Source organism: Balaenoptera ricei, chromosome 5 (assembly GCF_028023285.1).
Source record: "Balaenoptera ricei isolate mBalRic1 chromosome 5, mBalRic1.hap2, whole genome shotgun sequence".
Taxonomy (NCBI): domain Eukaryota; kingdom Metazoa; phylum Chordata; class Mammalia; order Artiodactyla; family Balaenopteridae; genus Balaenoptera; species Balaenoptera ricei.
The window spans coordinates 34,542,380-34,566,190 of NC_082643.1; the positions used below are offsets into that span (position 1 = coordinate 34,542,380).

General features: G+C 39.9%; 1 protein-coding gene across 6 annotated transcripts in view; it reads right to left on the reverse strand.

Moving 5' to 3' along the window:
* The window catches only part of SH3D19 (SH3 domain containing 19), a 180,769-nt gene that overhangs the window by 91,499 nt on the left and 65,459 nt on the right, over positions 1-23,811 (reverse strand). For 4 of the 6 annotated variants that reach the window (XM_059922602.1, XM_059922601.1, XM_059922605.1 and 1 more), the window contains exon 2: positions 10,249-10,288. In XM_059922602.1, coding sequence (XP_059778585.1) covers positions 10,249-10,288 — 40 coding nt within the window. Of the gene's footprint in view, positions 1-10,248; positions 10,289-10,370; positions 10,390-12,015; positions 12,131-23,811 lie in introns of those variants that run through there. The other 2 variants (XM_059922603.1, XM_059922604.1) reach the window with 2 other exon arrangements.

Genomic DNA, 23,811 nt, shown 5'->3' on the forward strand with positions numbered 1-23,811 from the left:
ACTGTTAACGAGACAGCAGGTGACTGGGCTTCTGAATGACTGTTTAGGAATTCTGTCCACACTAAGATGCTTCCAGGAATTAGTTAGTACACTTTTATGGTTTATAGTCCTATTCAATACACACATTGAAAAATGTGATCATGCTCTGCCAGTAAAGGAAAGCACTTAAATAAAAAATTAAAGTCCAGTTGTACAAGGATATTTATTAATCGGGGTAAAATCATAACTTAAGGGCAGATAGAGATCCACAAAGATGTATACAAAGTTCACTCAACTAAAGGCTGTTTAATATAGATTTTGTAGAACTGTGTAAATAACTGCTTCTAAATTATACTGCAGAAAAGTAAAGAACGAATACAAAATATAACCCAAGGGAAAGAGAGAAAAGAATTAGGATGAAAAGATTTAAGGGCCAGGACGTCCACGTGCTCCCTGAACTGCTGAGAAGTGCGGGCCGCACCTGCCAGTCTTGAGAAAAGCAGCAAACACAGGACCAGCTGCTGTTCCAAAGTTAACTGCCTGCTGATAGTTTAATTTGAAACAGCTTCAGAGAGGCCCCCCCCCCCCCAACTAAGCACTAGGGCAGTGATAGGCCAGCTGATAAAACTTTTCAATTACCCAACTGATAAACCATATAAATGCTTCATTTTCATTCCCATCACGCTAGGGGGGAATGCTAAAGTCACATTTCTTAAAACCACAATAAAAAGTATATATTCTCTGTAGAATGACATAAAATGTTAATAATCCTTTCTCATCTCCCACTGCAAAAGGATTTTTTCCCCCCAAAACCTGCATACACTTTAATTTTTCACCTTGTTTACAGCATTAGAGATGCTACAGCAAAAGTAATGTTTTTCTTATAGCTTAGAAAACATAATGCAAGAAAGTAATTACACACAAGCTATAGTTTATAGAGGTATGGGAATCAGAACATAAGGGTAGGGAAATGCTACAGAATGACAGTAGTTAAACTAAGCCCAGCAGAGCATGACATTTTAATAGACATATTTAGAAAGGAGAAAAGCAAAAACAAGTTAAACCTTTTGCTTTTAGCTAATCTATTTAAACCATAATGTGATAATGGTAAAGTGTCAAAATAAAATCCTAAACATCTTTATAAGACCAACAGTAGGGTACCAATGCAGAAAACCAAGACCCTTTCAAATTCTTAATGATAAAGTGGTTGCTATGAGTTTTAATATCATCAACTATTAACTGGGAGTGCGCCAAACTATGTGCTATAAATACTCTTCATGTTGAGTTCACGTACCTCCCTGTGTGGGTGACAGTTCAGGCCACATTATGGGGACGGTGGTTGCAACAGGCCCTACTGAACCTGCGCTGGGACCAAACCACCATGAAGCCATCTGAGATTTGGGGAGAAAATAGAAATGTAGGGTATATAAAATGTCAAACTTTAAGTGTGAATGAGAATAGGAGTTTGACAGAAACTTGAGTAAAAAATTTATCTTGTAAGAAGCAAGAGGTTTTCTCACACATGTACACAAATATATGAACATAAAGATGTTTACTGCAGCATCATTCCTGTTATGCTATCAATAAGCAATACAAATGCTACCAATAAAAGACTGGTTAAATAAATAATAATATAACTACAATAGAAAATTCTATGTAGCAGTTGAAAAAAACAATGAAGTGGAAAGTGGCATGATAAAACTTTCTAAAATACAAATGAAAAGGCAAGTTGGCATAAATATATATATATGAATATATATACATACACACTACACACACACATATATATATATATCCTCATTTATTCTAAATATTATTTGAATATATACTATGTATGTGCATAGAAAGCAGACTAGGATAGACACTGAACCATCAGACTCCTTTAATAATAGTTGCTTGTGGAATAAAGGCAGACACCACATATTTCTGTACTACTAAAAAATGTTTTCATGTGTTACTTGTTTAACTCTTGGGTAACAAAATGAGATAAAAATCCACAGAGCAATAAATAGTGCTTCAGGTAGAGGGAACTACAGGAGGAGACTATGAATAGAAATGAAATGGGAGCAGTGTTTGATCATGTTTTTTTCTGAACATTCTTGATTACTTCCTCCTTTTTGTTTTCCTCTTTCAGAAATAATCAAAGAAAATTTCACTCAATTTTACGCTCATGTCCTATAAAAACCATTTGCTGACCTCTGCTTTACATATATGGTATCATACTGTACCTATTTTTCTTCTACTACTTGCTTTTCTTTTTTTTAATTGAAGTAGAGTTGGTTTACAATGCTGTGGCAAACTCTGCTGTTCAGCTAAGTGACTCAGTAATACACATACACACATTCTTTTTTTAAATGTTCTTTTCCATTATGGTTTATCCGAGGAGATTGGATATAGTTCCCTACAACTTGCTTTTTATCATCCAAAATTCTGTTTCTGAGATTTACCTATGTTGTCACACATAGCTGTAGTTCCCTCAGTCCAAAGAGTGCTACTCTCAACATTCCTATACGTAGTTCCTTTGGCACAGGTGAAAGAATTTCTCTAGGGTATATAACACCTGCTGGGTTGTACGGTATAGGCATTTCTAGCTTTACCAGACATTGCTCAATTACTCTCTAAATATGATGTACCAATTTATTCTCAATCTCTGAGAACTGTTACTGTCAATCTTTGAGATATCTGCACCAACTCAATGGAAGTGAAATGGTACCTCATTATCCCATGGAACACATCTTCTTAGTAGTAGCAAGGTAAAGAATCTTTTCAAATATTAGTTGGCTCCTTAGGTTTCATCTTTTCTGAGCTCCCTGCCCCTATTTTACTGAGTTATTTGTCTTTTTCTTTCGATGCATAGTTTTTAATTTATGTTGGACACTAACTGTTGTTGCCTATGTGCATTGCAGTCATGACTTGTCTTTTCACATGCTTTTGCTGTCTCGATGTACGTAAGTTTAAAGTTTTCACAGAGTCACATTTATCTGTCTTTTTCTTTATGGTCTGTACTTGTTTAAGAACTCATTCGTGGGCTTCCCTGGTGGCGCCGTGGTTGAGAATCTGCCTGCCAATGCAGGGGACACGGGTTCGAGCCCTGGTCTGGGAAGATCCCACATGCCGCGGAGCGACTAGGCCCGTGAGCCACAATTGCTGAGCCTGCGCGTCTGGAGCCTGTGCTCCGCAACAAGAGAGGCCGCGACAGTGAGAGGCCCATGCACCGCGATGAAGAGTGGCCCCCGCTTGCTGCAACTAGAGAAAGCCCTCGCACAGAAACGAAAACCCAACACAGCCATAAATAAATAATTAAAAAAAAAAAAAAGAACTCATTCGTTACTCTAAAGTCATAAAGATATCCTTATGTATTTCTTCAAAATGTTTTACTTTTTTACTTTTGTGTCTTTAGATTCTACCCTACAGGATAAAATAAAGCAAATTCCATCTAGATTTTTAAATACGGGTAATCAACTGCACCACTTGTTGACACGTCCGCTTTCCCTGCTGACTTGTACTGCTGGCTCCATCACAGCATGTGACACAGAACCATGTGTATCCATCTGTGTCTTTGCTGGACTCTCTATCCTGTTCCCTTGACCTGTTTCTCTGCTGACAAAAGACTTGCAAGAGTCTACCTCCTGGTCTTGATCTTCAAAGTTGTCTTGGTTATTTGGTTATTCTTGTTCTTCCTTATAAATTTTAGAATCATTTTGTCTAATATTTTAAAAATTTTGTGATTTTTACTGAAATTCCATTGAACTTTATAAATGGGTATCAAAGGGGATTATGACAGGCTTTAGGAAGACTAATATTCAAATGATAATTTTTGAGAAATAGATTAAGGGTTCTCTGTTTTGCTGCCTTCTTTTCTTTTTCTTCCTGCTATAAACTATTTCCTTGTAGTTGGTAAAGCATTTAAGGCAAAGTAGCTGGTTTTTCAGCCTCCATAAGTCACTGGGATCTATTATTCAGAGCTGGTGGGGTGAGAAAAAGAGTTCCTAATTTTCCATTGCTGGCACGGATTGCCACAGGGCTTAACTTTCTTCATTATCTTTAGCTATTACTTCCCTCTCAATTAGTTTCCCAAACTGCCATTCCATAGCACATTTTTCTAGATGTTATTAATAGCTGTGTCTGGGAAAGGAAGTAACAAATTCAAACAAATTTTAAAAATCCTTTATAGTAAGTCTCTCACTTGGAGTTTTATAACGCACTTCAGTATATCAAAGACTCTCAGTAAAGAAATATGTCTAATTTTGTCTTAACTCACCATTTCCAAACTTTTTGCATGCACTAATTATTCACTTCTTGCATCCTAACTAATATCCCACAAAGAATGTTCCATGGGACAGCAATTTGGGAAATGGTGTATTTAAACTAATAACGAAAAGACAAGAAGAATTCAGATATTTCTGACTTCTACAAAACAAACTAATCAAAAAGCACCCTGCAAGCCTCTTGAAAATGCTTTAGTGATTTTTTTTTTTTTTAAATTTATTTATTTATTTATTTATGGCTGTGTTGGGTCTCTGTTTCTGCGCGAGGGCTCTCTCCAGTTGTGGCAAGCGGGGGCCACTCTTCATCGCGGTGCGCAGGCCTCTCACTATCGCGGCCTCTCTTGTTGCGGAGCACAGGCTCCAGACACGCAGGCTCAGTAATTTTGGCTCACGGGCCCAGCCGCTCTGCGGCATGTGGGATCTTCCCAGACCAGGGCTCGAACCCGTGTCCCCTGCATTGGCAGGCAGACTCTCAACCACTGCGCCACCAGGGAAGCCCCTTTAGTGATGTTTTTTAGCTTGGGGTCTTAGTGTTGACCTATACCTAATAAGACTTTTCCTTTAACTTGACAAGAGTTTTACTTTCCTTCTTTTTTCAGCACCGAAATGAAAGAACAGGCAGCCGTCCCAGATTTATTCACCTCTCTCTGTGAAAGCTATAGGAGTGTTTGGCCTTAGAAAAACACAAACCAAAGAAATGCATCTCTCTTATCCTTGCTGGGCGTTGAGCCCATGTTCTTGCTGCCAAGTGGCCTGCGGAGAACCAAAAAACATGCCAAAATTAAGTGACTTTTATTTATATTTTCTCCTTTCTACTCTGTTGATGCAGCAGGTATTAATTTGCTTGATGCACTGCTGGACTGGCAGGGTGGCCCGGCTCAGCTAAGGATTGGAGGGGAAGAGGAGGTCACACTGCCAATCTCAGCAGACACCCCGGACAGACAACAATGGCCTTTCCTGGAAAACATTTCTCCTTTCTTATAGGGCATTACTCCTTGCCACTGTAGTAACAAACATTCAATAACAGTCATGGGCGAGCTTTTGAGAGTCAGGTTCTTCCCAATCGGCAAGGGAAAAACACTGGCATTTCCTTTCTCTCTTCAAACTACATTTGACATTTATTCCATATTCATTTATTAAGTGCTCACTGTGGACCAGGCACAACGCTAATTGATAGGGTTACCAAGACCAGCAGCAGAGTCCTTGAGAACCTGAAAGTATAAATTAGAGGTTGAAGACTGAGTACCACAAGCATTGCCTGAAGCAGAGCTAGGAAGACTTGGATCCTGATGTGAGAGACTGGGAATGTAAATCCCAGACAATGGGCGCTCTGTGCTCCACGAAGCTGGAGACTTTTTCTTGCTTTCTGTTGTATCCTGAGCCTGGATATTTATCGGCTACTGAATGAGCAAGGGCTGGAGCCATCTAGAATCATGATTTAGCCATGCATGAATCTTTTCTATTTTATCCCAGCACTAGTTTGTCCAGCTTTTCCCTGACATGTTCCCTTACAGAATGGCGCATTCCATCCTTGACCTGCTACGCCTGGAAATCTTTCCTCTCATTGTGCAGAAATCCACCCCCTCAAGGTTCCACCCACAGACGCATATTCTACCCTCTGGGATGCCACAGAACACACAGAACCGTTCCCTCCACTGCTACTTTTTATTGTGAAAATTTCAAGTCTACAGAAAAGTTGAAGAAACAGTACAATGAACACCCATATATACTTATCATCTGTTCACCAATTATTAATATCTTCCCATATTTACTGTTTTATTCTTCATGAATTATTTGAGAGTACGCTGCAAACATAAGCTTGCATCACCTCTAATACATCTACATACATCTCCTAAGAATAAGGACATTCTCCCACATAACAGCTTTCCTACTATACACCTAAACAAAGTAATATTAATCAAATATTATCTAAAATAAAATTTGTATTTAAATTTTCTTAATTATCCCCAGTGTTTTTTTTATTCTTTTACTTTATTTTTATTCTTTATTTTTTTCTTGGCCACACTGTGTGGCTTGTGGGATCTTAGTTCCCTGACCAGGGATCGAACCCAGGCCCTCGGCAGTGGAAGCGTGGAGTCCTAACCACTGGACCGCCAGGGAATTCCCCAAAGTGTTTTTTGTTTTTTTTTTAAAAATCTGGATTTTAAAATTCCAGATTAAAAAAAATCACAGCCTTTTTTAATCTAGAATATTTTTCTAGCCTTTTTGCATTTTTCATAACATTACCTTTTTTTCTGGCCAGGAACACTACTACATAAGTGATATCTGTGTACACTGCTCAAGCATCAGCTGGAGCCACATACCATCAGGTTGTCTCACTAGTGGTGATGTGTATATAAGTTGACCACTTGATTAAGAATGTGATCACCAGATCTCTTCATTGAAAAGGTACATTTTCCCCTTTATAATTAAAAACTTAAATATCATCTTATGGGAGTGTGAATATCTACTCCTCCAACAATTTTTTACCCAAGTTTTAGGAGCCACTGGGAATCTTTGCCTGAATCAACTATTACATTGAGAATTATAAAATTATAATTTTCTGATTCTATTTCTTCTTCTACATGGATTTTTAAAAATCCAGTGTGTTAGAACCCACTATCATTTAAAAATTTTTTGCTACTCAAATTGTCCCAGTTTTTGACACGGTAGCCTTGGGGCTGAGGCCCACTGAAATTGACACCTGTGTCTTCTTCACTGAAGGCATATTCAGTTTTACTGTTTTTGTTTTAAACATCTTTGTTGGGGTGTAGTTGTTTTACAATGGTGTGTTGGCTTTTGCTTTGTGGCAGGCTGAATCAGCTATGCATGTACATAATCCCCATGTCTCCTCCCTCTTGTGTCTCCTCCCACCCTCCCTATCCCACCCCTCTGGGTGGACACGGAGCACTGAGCTGATCTCCCTGTGCTGTGCGGCTGCTTCCCACTAGCTATCTATTTTACATTTGGTAGTGTGCCTGTGTCCATGCCACTCTCTCACTTCGTCCCAGCTTGCTCTTCCCCCTCCCTGTGTCCTCAGGTCCATTCTCTATGTCTGTGTCTTTATTCCTGTCCTGCCCCTAGGTTCTTCAGAACCATTTTCTTTATTTTTTTGGATTCCATTTATATGTGTTAGCGTACGGTATTTGTTTAAAAAAAGAAAAAAAAAAAAGAAAAAAAAATTGTCCCAGTTTTGGCCAGTGGGAGCCTCTAGAAGCTGCCTCCTAGGCCTTTTTGACATGACCCCGTTAGTTGAGCATTTCCTACTTTCTGTCACTCAGGGTCCAAGCTTACCTGTACTTTCCCCTTCCCAGGACCTAGAATTAGCCATTCCTCCGAGGCTCCCTGGTTCCTCTTAGAGGGAACAGCACTTAAGAGGAACAGTTTTGCTACTCTCTTCTATACAGCCCTCCAGGTGTTGGAAGCCAGTTATTTCTGTTCCATACCCCTCCCCAAACTTCCAAACCAAGGCTAACTTCACCCAATATCTTACACAAGTCTTCCTGCGACTTAGCTTTGATTTCTACCCAGCTTGTCTCTTTCATAGTCCCTGTCCCAACTCAGCTGCTGTCTTCTATCCCAGTGGTTCCCAACCTGGCTCTGCATCAGAATCACTGGAGGACTTCTTTAATACACAGATTCCCAGGATCCACTCACTCCACACTTACTGAATGAGAATCTCTGGAGTAGATCACAGGACTCTGTTTCTGTTTTCTTAAGTTCCCCAAGTAATACCAACATAGCCAGCCCACTGCGTATATCAATTTTTTAAGGCCTTGTGGACCCAGTATTGGATACAGTATCAAAAGTGTGGCCTAGAGCTACCCACTTTTCTTGTACTGGACATTAGAGTTCTTTCAGCATAACTAAATCAATGCTGACATTTCTGGGGAGGTGGAGGCAATGACACGGAATTTTTGACTCATGATGACTGAATTTATTTATTTAGTTGATATTGTTGGCCCCGCCATGGGGCTTTTGGGGGATCTTGGTTCCCCAACCAGGGACTGACCCTGGGCCATGGGGCTTTTGGGGGATCTTGGTTCCCCAACCAGGGACTGACCCTGGGCCACAGCAGTGAAAGCCCAGAATCCTAACCACTAGGCAACCAGGGAACTCCCCTCATGATGAATTTATGAATCCTCAAGATCTTTTCCAACATATTGTTAAGGTGTATCTCCCCTATCTCCTCATGCTCCACTGATCCTTCAGCCTTAGGTGTAAGGATTTACATTTGTTCCAATGAAAACACATATTGCTTAATTCAGTTAAACTTTTGGTATGTCAAGGGTCTTAGGCATCCTGATTTTATCATCCTAATTATTTTTTACCCTTCCAACTTTATGTCAGTCAAGCACGCTGTCTAAGTCCCCTTACATTGTCTCTTTTTCTTCTTTTTAAAGATTTTTTTTTTGATGTGGACCATTTTTAAAGTCTTTATTGAATTTGTTACGGTATTGCTTCTGTTTTATATCTTGGTTTTTTGGCCGTGAAGCATGTGGGATCTTAGTTCCCCGACCTGGGATCGAACCCGCACCCCCTGCATTGGAAGCGTAGAGTCTTAACCACTGGACCGCCAGGGAAGTAAGTCCCTGTCTTTTTTTCTATTATTTATTTTTTTAAAATATTGCTTTGAATTGGACCATTTTTAAAGTCTTTATTGAATTTGTTACAATATTGCTTCTGTCTTATGTTTTGGTTTTTTGGTTGCGAGGCACGTGGGAATCTTAGCTCCCCAACCAGGGATTGAACTCACACCCCCTGCAATGGAAGGTGAAGTCTTAACCACTGGACCGCCAGGGAAGTCCCTTCTATTATTTTTTTAAGTATTAAAAAATCACTCTTACACATATTTCTATGACTGTGGTTGTGGTTATATAACTGTATGTGTTTGTCAAAACTCATAGAATCATACAGCAAAAAGAGTAAACTTAAATGTATGTGAATTACAACTGAAAAAAAAAATCAGCCTTATATCCCAAATACTCATTTACATTTTTCTCCCAGATTAGGTCTCACTAACTTATTCTGATTGACAATCTCTGCAAAATGTATTGCTATTCTAACAGAGTTTTCCCAGATTTTGTATTTTTATTCATCTGAGGTCAATGCATTCTAGAGTTTGATACCTTGAAAAAGCATCAGGATTTGTTTACCAGGCCACTCAACCCAGTGAATGTATTATTACCATTTTATCAATTCCCATAATATAAAATGCAAAGAAAAAGTGATGGAATGTGGAATAAGGTGAAAATGGTATTTAAAAAATTAAAATCCTTCACAGAACTGGGTTAAAAAATCAAATACAGGCCTGTCATTCTTGCCTAGGAGTGGAAGTTAGACAATTTTCCACACATAAGTTTGACAAGGATTTAAAAAAATACCCTTCAGTACTGGTGAAGGTCTTGTGAGACATACTCTCAGACAGCAGGAGAAAGAGGCTGAAGTAATAGAACCTTCCTAGCCATTTGAAACTATCTAACAAGAACTTAAAGAATTCAACTGGAATACATATATACTGATAAAATCTAGAAAGAATTACATCAAATTTTTAGCAGTAGCTAGCCATTTCTAGCTGATGAAAGACATGTTGTTTTTTTTTTAATGCTTTATATTTTAAAAAATAATTTTAAAATTTCTACAATGAGCCCATGTTAGTTTTATAATTAGGAAAAAAGCAGTACATATTTATAAAAATATCAATTAAAGAACAAGGAGGAATATAAACCACAAAAGGAAAGAAGCAGGGATAAAATAATTTTTTGTAAAGATATACCTGTCACTGATAGGAATTCTCAAAATAAAATATGTCTTCCAGGTAGTCAATAATTTTATAAAGAATTTTTGTTCAGAGAATGAACAGTATTTCCCTTGTGAAGCCTGAGTGCTACAGAGGATTCAAATATACAGTATTTCTAAAAGGGACACTTGCACTCCCTCCAAACAATATTTTCCAAATGAGAAGCTTTATACAGAGCTAGTAAATACTATAAATTCATACCTTGAAGAACGATGCTCTGGTTTATTTCGTTCGTTTCGATCTGTAAAGAAAGAAGACAGTTACATTTTAAAATGCTCTTCAGACGTCCTGGAAAAGAAGTTCTTACATCCCAGCTGCCGTACCCTTAGATTTCACAAAGGACTGTTCAAAGGTTGCTGTGTCTTCCCCCTGTAAGGCTCTTCTTCAGAGTTGAAAGGATTTGTCTGACAGAGGAGGTACGAAGGATACAAAGAAGGACAGGCATGTAAGGTTTTTACAGTTTGTTAAAATCATCTACTTAGAAAATATATCATTACACATATTGTTCCATTTTCAAAGATCTCTGCTGTTTTAAACACTTTGCTAAAACCAAAACAAATTTAGCTAAGGAAAGAAAGTAAGGAAACTGAAAAGCCACAAATTACTCAGCTCAAAAAAATCATTCCATGAATCATGGTTGGCAAAAGCTTCCAACAGGATGGGGAGGGGGAAAAAATGAGCAGTCAGCTACATCTGCAAATACACTGAGACCAGTACAGCCTCCTTAACTCTCTATCACCCAGAACTTTTCAGAAGTTGGATTTCCATGTTTCACAGATAATTAGGTCTAATGTGCCGTAAGGCAGTGGTTCTCAACCAGTGTCAACTTTGCTCCTCCTCCCCAAGGGGACATCTGGCAATGCCTGCAGACTTTTTTTGGTTGTCACAGCTGGGGAGAAGGAGCTACTAGCATCTGGTGGGTAGAGACAACGGATGCCGCTAACCACCCTACAAAGCATCCTACAACAAAGAATAATCTCACCCAAAATATCAACAGTGCTGAAGTTGAGAAATCAGGAGCCTGGCTGCTTGAAGTTTTTAAACATGCCTCTTTGCACTGCTCTGAAATGCTCTTAATCAGCCTGAAGACTATTATACACAAGAGAAAGAGCCACGAAATCCACAGGCTGTCTTTTTTTTTGACTCTGAGTAATTATTTTTTCTTCAGTACATGCTTAAAAATAAATAAATAAATAAATGAAGTAAAAAGATCTCAGTGTTATGAAAAAACTAACAACAGAAAGCAGTGGGTAAGCCACAATAAAATCCTACACGATGGCTTTTAAAAATCCTATGCAATGTTATCAAAATACAGTTCTCTAAAGTATCTTCTGAATTAACACTAACATGATATAATTTAATGGCGAAACAAAGATTAGACAGGAATTCTCTCTTTTTTTTTTTTCCTTAATTTTACTGCTGATGGAGCAGCATAAAGGCAACGAAGACATTCTCTAAAACTTCTTAAGAGAGATTTATGGAAGAAAAGGAATCAGATTTACATAGTTAAATATAAATTCTTTCTGAATGGGTTCATAATAAAAAAGAAATGTCTTTTTAAACCAAGGAGTTAGCACACAGGAAGACACTGTACTCTGAAACACTAACAAGTAGGAAGAGTCACAATAAAACATGTTTGTTAAGATATAATGCTCTTCAAAAGGCACAAGGTTAATATGCTTCTGGTTCCAATTTCTCTACACACTGAGTGTTACTGCCGCTTTTAAAACTTTTGTTTTAATTTAACTTGGTTTACCCCTCCCTTAAATAAAAATAGAGTTTTTCACTTGTTGAGTATTAAAAATTTAAAGTCAGGAATACAGCACACATTTTAATCATTTTTTCTATCGCTCCTCTTCAGCTTCTAGCCTGTTAGTTTTGCTAACAAAAGTAAAGTATGATGTCTCAAGGTAAAGCTAGAAACTAGATGTAGATCAGCTATCCTCATAACAAAGCAACAAGTCTTACCTGTGGCTAAGGATGAGCTAAAAGTCTGCCCGTAACACCATTTGCTGTGGCTGTGGTCCTAGTTTCATTCAGTTTTATTAGGCATGTAATAGCGAATTCCCCTACAAATCTTCCTAGTCATACAACACACAGGAGGAGGGGAGAAACAGAGTCACAATGCATGTAAACAAGACTCAGCATCTGAGGGCTTCCCTCCAGGGCCTGTTCTGATTGGCAGATGTGCTATGATCAGTCTGCACAGCTGGAATGTGGCCATTCAGGAAGTGAATGGCTCATGGTTCTCCTTCTTTCCTGGTTAAAACAGGAAATTCTACAGTCATTTTAATACTTTCTGCTCTAAGAAAATACAAATCCCTCCCCACTGTACTTCCCTATTGAGAAGTAATTAAAATCTGAGACAATAACTTGATAATCTGTTGGAGGACATTTTAAACATTTCCTCCCAAATTCACTCTTAGTGTTACATGTGTTACATTTCTATGTAAATATGCATACACAGTTACTCCTAAAACCCATATGTTTGATAATTTGAGGGTAAGGGTAAATTATCCATTACTCACAATCTTCCCCAGCCCCTAGCTCTTGGCAATGGAAAACAAATTAAAATACATGTTCTTGGCTTGATCTTTTTTCTTAAAGTATACAAATAATTGTACTTCACATTTTGCCATAAGCCATCTTTTAGTTTGAAAACATATAAATATGTAGTGTCTGTATGTTGTGCACCTCTGTGTCTACACATATTTTTATATACTTATTTTAAGCAAAGTAATTTTCATGATAGCCAAGGCTATTGTGCAATTGTCAAGAGATACATTAGTGGTAACACTGAATTTCTGGTAAAATAGTAAGTGATTATTTTGATCCAAAAGCTAAGACTGAACAAAACAAAGCACTGAAGGCAGATTTGGGATCTGGGTCTTGCCAACAATAATAAAACATTTGGATTAAAATCCCCTTACGAAAAATGAGAACAGATCTGTAGCAAGCATGGAAATTTCATCTTGACTATATACAGTGCTTTAAGCATATGGTTTCTATTTATTTCAAATTAAGTACTCTTTGGCACACTCCCCCCCAATTTTTTTCAGAGTTTCTAATTTTTAAATAATTAGAATATACTTGCAAAGGCTTCCTGAACTTTTACATAATTAGAAATCACACAGATAACTTACTAGCCCAAAGTCTCACCATTTCCACAAAGAAAAGAGTTATTAAATATAAGAATGCCCCAACTCTAAAATTTAGTTGCCAAATGGTGCACATTTGCTGTGGATAATGCACTAACTCTGGGGGCCCACCGAGTAGAGCGTGATGATCTTTAGGTCACTCAGAGATGAGCAGTACACTCTCAATGTGAAGGTCAGCATGGCTGGGTGGCTGGGTGAAAGTGTGTTGGTTTCGTAGGTGTATGTCACCCCCCCCCCCCCCCCCCCCGCCACACACACACACGCAAGGGAGAGACAGAGAGAGGGAGAGCGAGAGACCTTGCATTCCCTGTCCCCATTCACGCATGTCTCCTAGTTGATAAAGCTAATTGAGGGAATGGAAGAATACCCTGCAAGAAGAACAAAGGCAGAAAGTAGGCAGAACTGGTGCAAAGGGTGCTGAAGCCTGGATGTGTGTAAATGTTGTGAGGACATGGAAAGGAGGCAACGTGCACATCAAGGGGACCAAGAATCAGGAGAGTGCTGGGAAGTTTCCATGGGTCTGTGTGAGAACTCTAGATTACCCAAATTTTCCTGCCATGATGACTCCTGCTTCTAAGTAATCTGACATACATGATTCCAATGTTCATATATTTAGGTGGTATACCACCATTGCAGAAATAGGCCCTTATTCTGGCAGGGACAGCTTTTTGGGAATGGCTAGACAGATTCTACTGATGCTAATTATTCAGGGTGATTCTGAATCTAATAATATGACAAACACTTTGAAATGAAGATGACAAAAATGCAAATGTCATCTTTTGCTTTGATTAAAACTAAGAAGAATGGCCAACTCAGAGCTTATTAGAATCTATTGTAAGACATTCAGGCTTTGAGGATTTGGCTCTGATCACTTAACTAGAGAGAAAAATCAAACCCCACTGGGTAGGGACTTACACTACTTGCTCAAGTCGGCAACAAAAGGTCCTAAATCATTCTTTGAAATTAGTGGGAAGACAGTCCGTGGGAATGAAAATACATAGAGTGGGAATCTGTCTTGTACCTCATATTGGAACACTAACATGCCTCTTTAGAATGACTATCATCTGTGAAGGGATTCTGGATCAGACTCCAAAGCATTACTTACATACTCCGGCTTGGGAGTATGTATGACTAGTTTATGTTTTTTAAAAAAATGGTCAATGCCAGTCAGTATTAACTGAAAGATACACACATTCTGAAGAATTCTTTGCACCTATGATATTATCGCCTCTTTACTTATGATAAGCAGAATAAATAAAACAATGAATCCCTCCATTAGAAGACAGGGTATCTACGCAGGGTTCACAAATCCTACTTTAATGACTCTTTAAAAGATAGCAAAACTGGTTCTACTCAAATAGAACGTGAATGGAATTTTATATATCTCAGATGAGAGTTTCAGAGGCTTTCCTAAAATCTTTAAATGGTTCTTATATGTAGGCTGAGAAAATGGCAAATATGTCTACTTGAAAAAAATCCAGCACTCGTTCTAGAAATTACTGACAACAGCTAATACCTATTCACCTCCTCTTTTTTTCTTCTTTTTTTTTTTTTTGGCTGTGTTGGGTTCTTGTTGCTGCGCTTGGGCTTTCTCTAGTTGTGGCGAGCAGGGGCTACTCTTCGTTGCAGCGTGCAGGTCTCTCATTGCGGTGGCCTCTCTTGTTGTGGAGCACAGGCCCTAGGCACGGGGTCTTCAGTAGTTGTGGCATGCGGGCTCAGTAGTTGCGGCACATGGGCCCTAGAGCGTGCAGGCTTCAGTAGTTGCGGCGTGTGGGCTCAGCAGTTGTGGCACATGGGCTCTAGGGCGTGCGGGCTTCAGTATTTGTGGCACGCGGGCTCAGTAGTTGTGGCTTGCGGGCTTAGTTGCTCAGTGGCATGTGGAACCTTCCTGGACCAGGGCTCGAACCTGTGTCCCCTGCACTGGCAGGCTTCTCAACCACTGCGCCACCAGGGAAGTCCCTCACCTCCTCTTTCTAATTTCATTTCACCACCCTCATTCAGGTGTGTTTCCAGACTGATTTTTAGCCACTTTTCAGACTCCCACAGTGACTAGTATATTGCTCTTTTAAATGGTAGGTTTTCAGTACATATGTACCTGTTGTTGTTGAACTTAAGCAAGAAAGTTACTACTCTCTTGGTCCAAGGAATGAAAGACAACATCTGTGAGTGACCATTGCAGGAGAGAAGTGAGGTGTATTTACATGAGCGCTGCCCACGCTTCTGTGGATAAGTGGAAAAGTCTGGTCTACAGCACTGCCAATACTGACGTCTTTCATTAATTCTAATTATAAAGCGCCTCAACTCGTTCAAATGCAGCACGCTAAAATCACAGGGGGAGAGAAATTAGAGAGGGAAGGGAAGTTTTTTCCACGTGGAAGTTATGTTTCAACAAAGAAACAGACTGTCTCTGGAATCTTGTTTTCTCCTTCCCATGCCTGCTGCCTTTACCTGCATTTTAGGTTCTGATCAGCACTTGTCTGAATGGTTGTGTCTTGATCGAATTTTCTGGTTCCTGTCTCTTCCCCTCCAATACAGCCGTATTGCTGGCCAGATAAGTCCATGCCTCAGAAAAATTACAAATCACTATGTGCCCCAGACCCTGAGAGGACTCCATGAGGTAATGACAGTGACATCCTTAGAACGTTGCCTGTGCACAGTAATAAATGTCAGCTGCCATCTGGCGTTAAAAGGCCTGCTATTAACTAGGTGGAGTGACTAGTACTGCAGAGTAGTGATTGCACAAGTTACTTAACCTCTCTACACCTCAGTTTTCTCATCTACAAAATGGGGAAGAATACTATCTTTATAGAGGTTTTGTGAGGATAAATGAATTAAAGTGTATAAAGAGCTTAGCGCAGTACCTGGAACATAAGTTTTACAACTCGACTTCTGCCACAACTATTCTTTTTTCTTTTCTTTTTTTTTTTTCTGGCATGCCGCACAGATTGCAGGGTCTGGTTCCCTGACCAGGGATTGAACCCAGGCCACAGCCCGGAATCCTAACCACTAGGCCACCAGGGAACTCCCCTGTTATGACTATTCTTATTATCTTTCATGCCTGGCTCAAGACCATCTTCTTCATGAAACTGCCCCGACTCTTCTTTCTCTTCAGCACCCTTGTATTAGTTTCCTGTTGCTGCTGTAACAAATCACCTCAACCTTTGTGGCTTAAAACAACAAAGATGTATTATCTTACAGTTCTACAGATGAGAAGTCAAAATAGGTCTTACAAGGCTAAAATCAAGGTGTGTGCATGGCTATATTCCTTTTGGAGGTCCTAGGGAAGAATCAGTTTCCTTGTCTTTTCCAACTTCTCAAGGTCACCCGCATTCCTGGGCTTGTGGCCCCTTCCTCCAACAATGTAGCATCTTTAAATCTCTGACCCTGACCTCTTCTTCCGAATCCCTCTTCCATTGTGGAGAAGCCTTATTATTGATTACATTGGGGCTGCCGGGATAATCCAAAATAATGTTACATCAAGATCAGTTGATGAGGAACCTTAATTCCTCTTTGCCATGCAATACAACATGATCACAGGTGCCAGGGATTAGGACATGACATCTCTGAGGGGAGAGCATTATTCTGCCTACCACATCCTACCTGAACTCTCGTACTATCTATACCATTCACTTGACATTTAGCAATACTAAATAATACTGTATTATTATTTAGTTTTAGGCATCTCTCTACCCCCTTATCCTATCAGTGTGTCTGATGAAGGCAGGACTCTATCTTAGGCTCTGCTTCACAGACTGCCCTCTGTAAATGTTTGTTGATAACGGTAATATCCAATGCCCTCCCAAGCCCTTTCCTTTCCTGCGCTGCATTCTTTAGGCTGTGGTTGGTTCACTGATATATCTGATATTGCTGAAAAATGTGCCTTCCTAAGAATTCCCAAACATTTTTACTTTTTATAAACACCCTAGTGATTTAAGAATCACCTCTGCCCTAAAACAATCCACATTGGGTCTATTCTTCCGTCTCAAAGTAGCTCTCACCAAACCAAACTACACACAGGAGAGAAAAAAAGAAACTACATAGCACATTTGAACTGGAAGAAGAATCAGCTATTTGATAACAGGCTGCTACTTATTTTTAATAATTCTTCCTTAAATAGTTCAACTGAATCATTTTGATTGTTGAGTGCAACTCACTACTGAAAGAGGCTTTATATGATTTGAGTTTTTTATGTTAGTTTCACAGATGAAACACCAGAGCTACCATCTACACTGCCCATGTTCACCTGAAAGTGAATTCGGTAGACACTTCTGTAAGATGGGCATTTCATCAGGGCCACTCAGGTCCTGGGAGGCAAGGTGATGAGGGGAGTAGATGGAAGCAAGCTTCGCAGCAAGGTGTCCTCAACACTCCCTGCTGCTGCCACCTCAAGCTCCCTAGTGAGTCTCTTAATAATTACTTTTGTAACTCTCTTTTTAAATAAATTTATATATTTTATTTATTTATTTTTGGCTGTGTTGGGTCTTCGTTGCTGCGCACGGACTTTCTCTAGTTGTGGTGAGTGGGGGCTACTCTTTGTTGTGGAGCATAGGCTCTAGGCTCACGGGCTTCAGTAGTTGTGGCACGTGGGCTCAGTAGTTGTGGCGCACAGGCTTAGCTGCTCTGTGGCATGTGGGATCTTCCTGGACCAGGGCTTGAACCCACGTCCCCTGCATTGGCAGGCAGATTCTTAACCACTGCGCCACCAGGGAAGCCCCTTTTGTAACTCTTCTTACACAATCTCACTTTTTCAGCAAGTGAAACTTGTGATTTAAGATGGGATAAAAAGAGCTTTTAGTTAAAAAAAAATCTCTATTCCCCTAACTGCTAAGGTAAAAATATTACACCCATATTCAAAATATTAGGCCATTCCTAAGGGTTTTTCTAAAGGAGGCATAAATTTTACCTAGAATAAGATATGCTACAAGAAAGGTAACCTGAGAAAGTGACCCAATAACAGGGATTGCTTTCAGTGTTTCCCAAATTCTAAGAACCTCTGGGGGAGTCACAAAGCATATTAGTATCTTAAAGCCTCTAAGAAATATTACAATTAAAAAAATCTGTTCGACTCTAACTAGCATTTCCCAAACTAATTTGAAGATGAAACATCTCGTACAAAATCAGACTTGATATCTGGTACCTTAGCATGAACAATGTTATTTCATTATCACCATCCACTCCCCTGGGAACCCAAGGTCCCTTTACAGAGCTAGTATTTGCATCTCCATGTCCAGCGCCACCTCTGACATGTAGATGGCACTTCTCTAATTAACTGAACTCCAGCTGATGTAGGGCCAGGCACGGTACCCAAACGCAAAAAGCAGTAGGAACTAATGATAAATAAATCCCCCAACCTGATCGGGTTAAACCCTGATCTTTGAAGATTATATTAAATGTGTCCTTCCTTTAATCCCATCACTTATTTATCTTTGATTTTGCATTGTTTGGGTTAATTTGTGCATGTTAGAATTACAGGTTCCACAAAGAAGGTTCGTGCATGTAGTGCTTCCAGGTCTCTATTACCGGGTCATACCCATAATGGGAAATCAGTTGCTATTTCAGGGTGACAACCTAGATAGAGGTTAAGGGCAGGAACTGTAGGTCAGACAGGCCTTGTTTTGAGTTCTTGCTCCACTGTTTGTATATTACCTGCATGACCTTAGCAAGACAGTTAGCCTCTGTAAGCCTCAGCATCCGCATGTAGAAGGGGGACATGTCATAGTAGTACTCATCAAGCTGAACAAGGATTAAATGAAGAGATGCATATAAAGGATAGCATGGCAGCCGACCATGATAAATGCTCAATAAATGTTTACTATTATGATGATAATATGAGGGATACAGAATATTCATAGAGTTCATAATACTGTGAGTAGAATTATCTAAAAGGTTAATCATCCTTTGTCCAATACGGATTTTGAAATTCTGTAGGATTTTTTTCATGCTTATTACTGGTGAAGAGGACAGGAATGCACTAATAAATAATTTCCAAAATCTTCCTTTACCCAATGGCTCCAGCCTCTTTCCTTTCCCCTTCTTTTGAACCAAGGGCTACTACGAAAAATTAATACATATGATTTTCACTTATTTTTCATTTTCCCACTGCAGCCTCTGACGGAAGTGATAAATAAGTCCCAAAAGTAAGCAGCAGAAGGGAGAAAGAGAACTAAAAGGCAGACACAGGTAGTTCCTTCAGGATGAAAAACTGTGCCAACCAAGGATCACCACCCCTCCCATCCCTTGAAGTCTTTTCCCAATCCGAGTTCATCCTCAAGGTGTTAAGCCCTCACAGTCATTTTCTGAGACTCAAGATTCTAACATGAATTTCCTGAGAAGGATGAATGAGTGATATAAGGACAGAAACTAAATAGATTAAATATAGATATTTTACCTGTTTATGAAATTACTGAAATCTGCCTCCATATTTTAGGATTCTATGGATTTCTTCTACAAGAATCCAGAAAACAAAGATTAAAATGTGTTATTTCAGGTGTCAAAGGATAGGTGACATCTCTAACCACAGGTTGCCTTTTCAGCTGTTAGGGTAAAAATAAAGATTCTTTTCCCCCTTAAAGGGCAAAAAGGTCCATTCTTACTGCTCCTCTCCCTTTAGTTCAGGATGAATTTGCAGATGTCGCAACAAGGTTTTACCTTGGTAGAACTGACTCTGCAAAGTGAGCAAATATCAGAAACCACTGGAACCAAGAGACTCCTTTATCTGGGCAAGCAGGAAACAAAGGGAAGATCACATTATTCCAAATACCACACACCTCACTCTGATGTGCAAACCTTTCCTACGTGGTTGAGGAGTTTTCTGATCTGAGTCTTCAAACAGATTTTTATCCACAGTGGGGCAGTCTTGGCCTCTAATCTAGAATGATGAAAAACAATTTTTTTCTTTTAATCAAGAAAAGGTGGGCTTCCCTGGTGGCGCAGTGGTTGAGAATCTGCCTGCCAATGCAGGGGACACGGGTTCGAGCCCTGGTCTGGGAAGATCCCACATGCCGCGGAGCAACTGGGCCCGTGAGCCACAATTACTGAGCCTGCGCGTCTGGAGCCTGTGCTCCGCAACAAGAGAGGCCGCGATAGTGAGAGGCCCGCACACCGCGATGAAGAGTGGCCCCCGCTTGCCGCAACTAGAGAAAGCCCTCGCACAGAAATGAAGACCCAACACAGCCATAAATAAATAAATAAATAAATAAATAAATAAATAAATAAATAAATAAAATTAAAAAAAAAAAAAAAAAAAGAAAAGGTAAGGTCGCATCCAAGCCTTGCCACGTTACCTTACTGACGGGTAGAGAATGTATTCTCTGTACAACAACACACGGCTTCTTGCAAGTTCGGGCCCACCAAGCTCCTTCCTCTCCACTCCGTTAACAAACTACCATCCACACAGGCACCTTCAAAGGCTGCTGGAACCCAGACAAGGAGCGTGCCCAGTGGCCCCCTTCTGCTCTTCAGCTGTGTGGCTCAGTTCTGACTCTTCACGGTTCTTAACACACAGGAACTCGGGGTGAGAGGAGGCCCGAGAGGCATCTGCCATCTCTGCTTTGAAGCTTGTTTCCCACGGGCAGAAATAATGCTTTCCCTCCAACCCCCCCCAGGCCTCCCACCCCCGCCAACACACACAGTGCCCCGCACCTGTTGGCACTTAATCACATTTTGACTCACGTTATAATTCTCTTTATGTCTTCACGCTTCCACCACTGTCAGTTCCTCTAAGACAGGGCCTTACGTACCCTGTAATGCCTGGCAGAGCCCCTTACACACAGTAGGGAAACCTAAGTATCTGTCATTGAGTATACTGGTATGAAACCTCTCCAACACCTCTGCAAAGTGGACAGCCTTTGTGTTGCTGGTGTTTTTTTGGAGGGGGCGGCTGTTATTAATTCCTAGAGAAGAGATTTTGTGCATTACCATGGGAAGGCTTCAAATAATTTTGATTTGGAATGAAAGCATTTTGAAGTGCTACTGCAGAGTTGCAGAATTAGTAAAAACATATTCATGTCACGAAAACATGCACTGTTTAAGTGAGGGCGGGGAGGCAATGCGATGATCACAGAGAAGTACAGGAAGCTGCGCAAGGGATTCACTTCTGTGGGTGCCAGGTCACAAAAAACAGTTGAGGTCAATTCGAGAACTGGCTATCAGTGGGCCAACTGCACCACCAATGACAGCTGTTATTCACCCAGCGTTTACTATGTTAGAAGCATTCTTAATACATTCTCATTTAATCTTCACAGAAGTCCCATGATGCAAGTCTTTTCCATTTTACTGATGAGAAAACAGAGTCTCAGAGACGCCAGTTAAATTAAAAGGGAGCATGAATTTTCAATCTGGATCTGAAGAATCCCAAAGTCCCTGCTCTTCCCACTACCATCAGAAGGCTGGCTGTCCCACTCGTTTGATGAACTACAGGGTAAATGTGCAGAAATGCTGTTCACCAGAAGCCACAGTTATACTTCAGCATCAGATGGTGTATCGTTTAGAGACTGAATCCAGGGCCTCAAATTCCTTCCAACTGTTTCTGAGGTTTTCTTCAGCTCCACAAAACATACAAACGCCCTCTTATAAATTCCTAAGAATACAGAAGATTTTGACTTGGGCGTCTTATAACAAGATGCCTGAGCTGGGCAAACAGTTTCAATTCACTACCTTGTGCTCTCAATAATCTTATGCTACTAACATGAAATTTATGGGCTCAACAGAGTATGGACACAGGTACATGATGGGAGGGACAATTCATTTAAAAATTAACAGATTGTGAGACAAGCTTGAATTCTGTTGGAATACTGTTTGTTGTTAATTCCTGTACCCTCGGAGTGAAATTTTTAAAAAAGAATAAAGTGACCTCAGAGAATTATTATATTTTTATAGGATACCAATCTGGATGTTGCTGATTTTCTTTTCAAACACAATTAGCTATCTTTTTTATTGCAATGCAAAGTCCACTCTTAATGACAGCTAAGACACACAAACATTGGAGGATGAGGAGGAAGAACTATAAGATATATTAGCCACATGACCAGAAATTGGCTCTGGGGCAGCTGGTGTGTCATTTATGCACACCAGACTTTCAGATATCTTGGGTTTGCCTGTCATCACCACACTACTCCACACCCAGACTCATGGGCACATGGTGAAATATGTTTGTTTGCATCATTCATGGATTAACCCATGCGCCACAGGCAGTTAAAAATTAGGTCTGAAAAACAGAGTGATCATTTGGTCAGGGGACAAATCCAGCAATATAGGGATGAAATACAGGACCTATTCAACGTTGTCAGAAACCAGAGTAAGGTGTTATGTGCTTTCTCCTCACAGAGCTGTAAATGAAACACCAGCAGATGCAGGTGAGTGAGATGATCTTAGCCACTTTCTGGCTCAGTTTGCTCAGGTAGAGAGCTCTCTGATCTACTCAGCTCTGGGGCCAGAGAAAAAAGAAACAAAGATAATGCTGACTGTCTTGGAGGATAAGAGATTAAGGAATACAGCTGGAACACAACAAAATCTGCTTTCGACAAACTCACAATCCATGTTGAGGACTGTAAGAACAAACAATTTCTAAAGCATAATGCGAATACCAAAAGTACATAAGAACCTTAACATTCTTGATTGACGTATCAACAAGAATTGTGAGAATCTGCAAAGTCTTCAACAAAAATATTTGCGCAAATTCCCAGACCTCTCTCAAATAACAATTTCATCAAAATCCACGTATTTCCTGTGTATATCTTTGTAGCATGAGTCAACTGCATTTTCATCTTTCACTACAGTTTTATCAATCACTTGCACAGCTGTACTTACCTTGCAGCAGGAATACAAAAATTCCTGCATCAGCTGACATGCAAATTACTTGGACTTACAGAGTTGCTAGTGAATAATCAAATAGTGAATATCAAAATAAATGAATGCCCAAGAGCTACCAAAATACAGAATTATAAGAGGTTTAGTTGGGACTAAGAAATCTCCAAAGGCTTCCCAGAGTAGATAGCATTTGATTTGAGCATCACTTTATTTTTTTAAAACAGTATTTATTTATTCATTCATTCATTCATTCTTTCATTCATTCATGTGGCTACCCCTCGCGGCTTGTGGAATCTTAGTTCCCTGACCAGGGATTGAATCTGGGCCCATGGCAGTGAAAGCGCTGAGTCCTAACCACTGGACCGCCAGGGAATTCCCTGAGCATCACTTTAGGTTGGCAAAATTTGAGAAGTAAAAAGGGATGAAGGGCATCTAAGTTTAGGAGAATCATATGTACAAAAGTGTGACTGTGTGAAGAACTGAGGGAAAGTGTTGAGTAATCCAGTTGTAGGTCGACCTCAAGGTGTGAGGAAAATACACTGGGAGATAATATTACAAAATTAATTCAGGATCACTTAGAGCAATTCATGAATGTCATGCCTTAGCATCTGTACTTTTCTGTAGGCAATGGAGGAAAGGTAACCTGGTGGGATGGACTTGGTAGAGGGGTGGGGAATGGAAGCAGAGAGACCACTAACAACGGTATAAACCAGGATTAAAAGCAGACGTAAGGAGAGAGTAAGAAGAAATGAAAGTGGGAAGGTTGAGGAGATACGACGGGATTAGGAATGGATGGTAT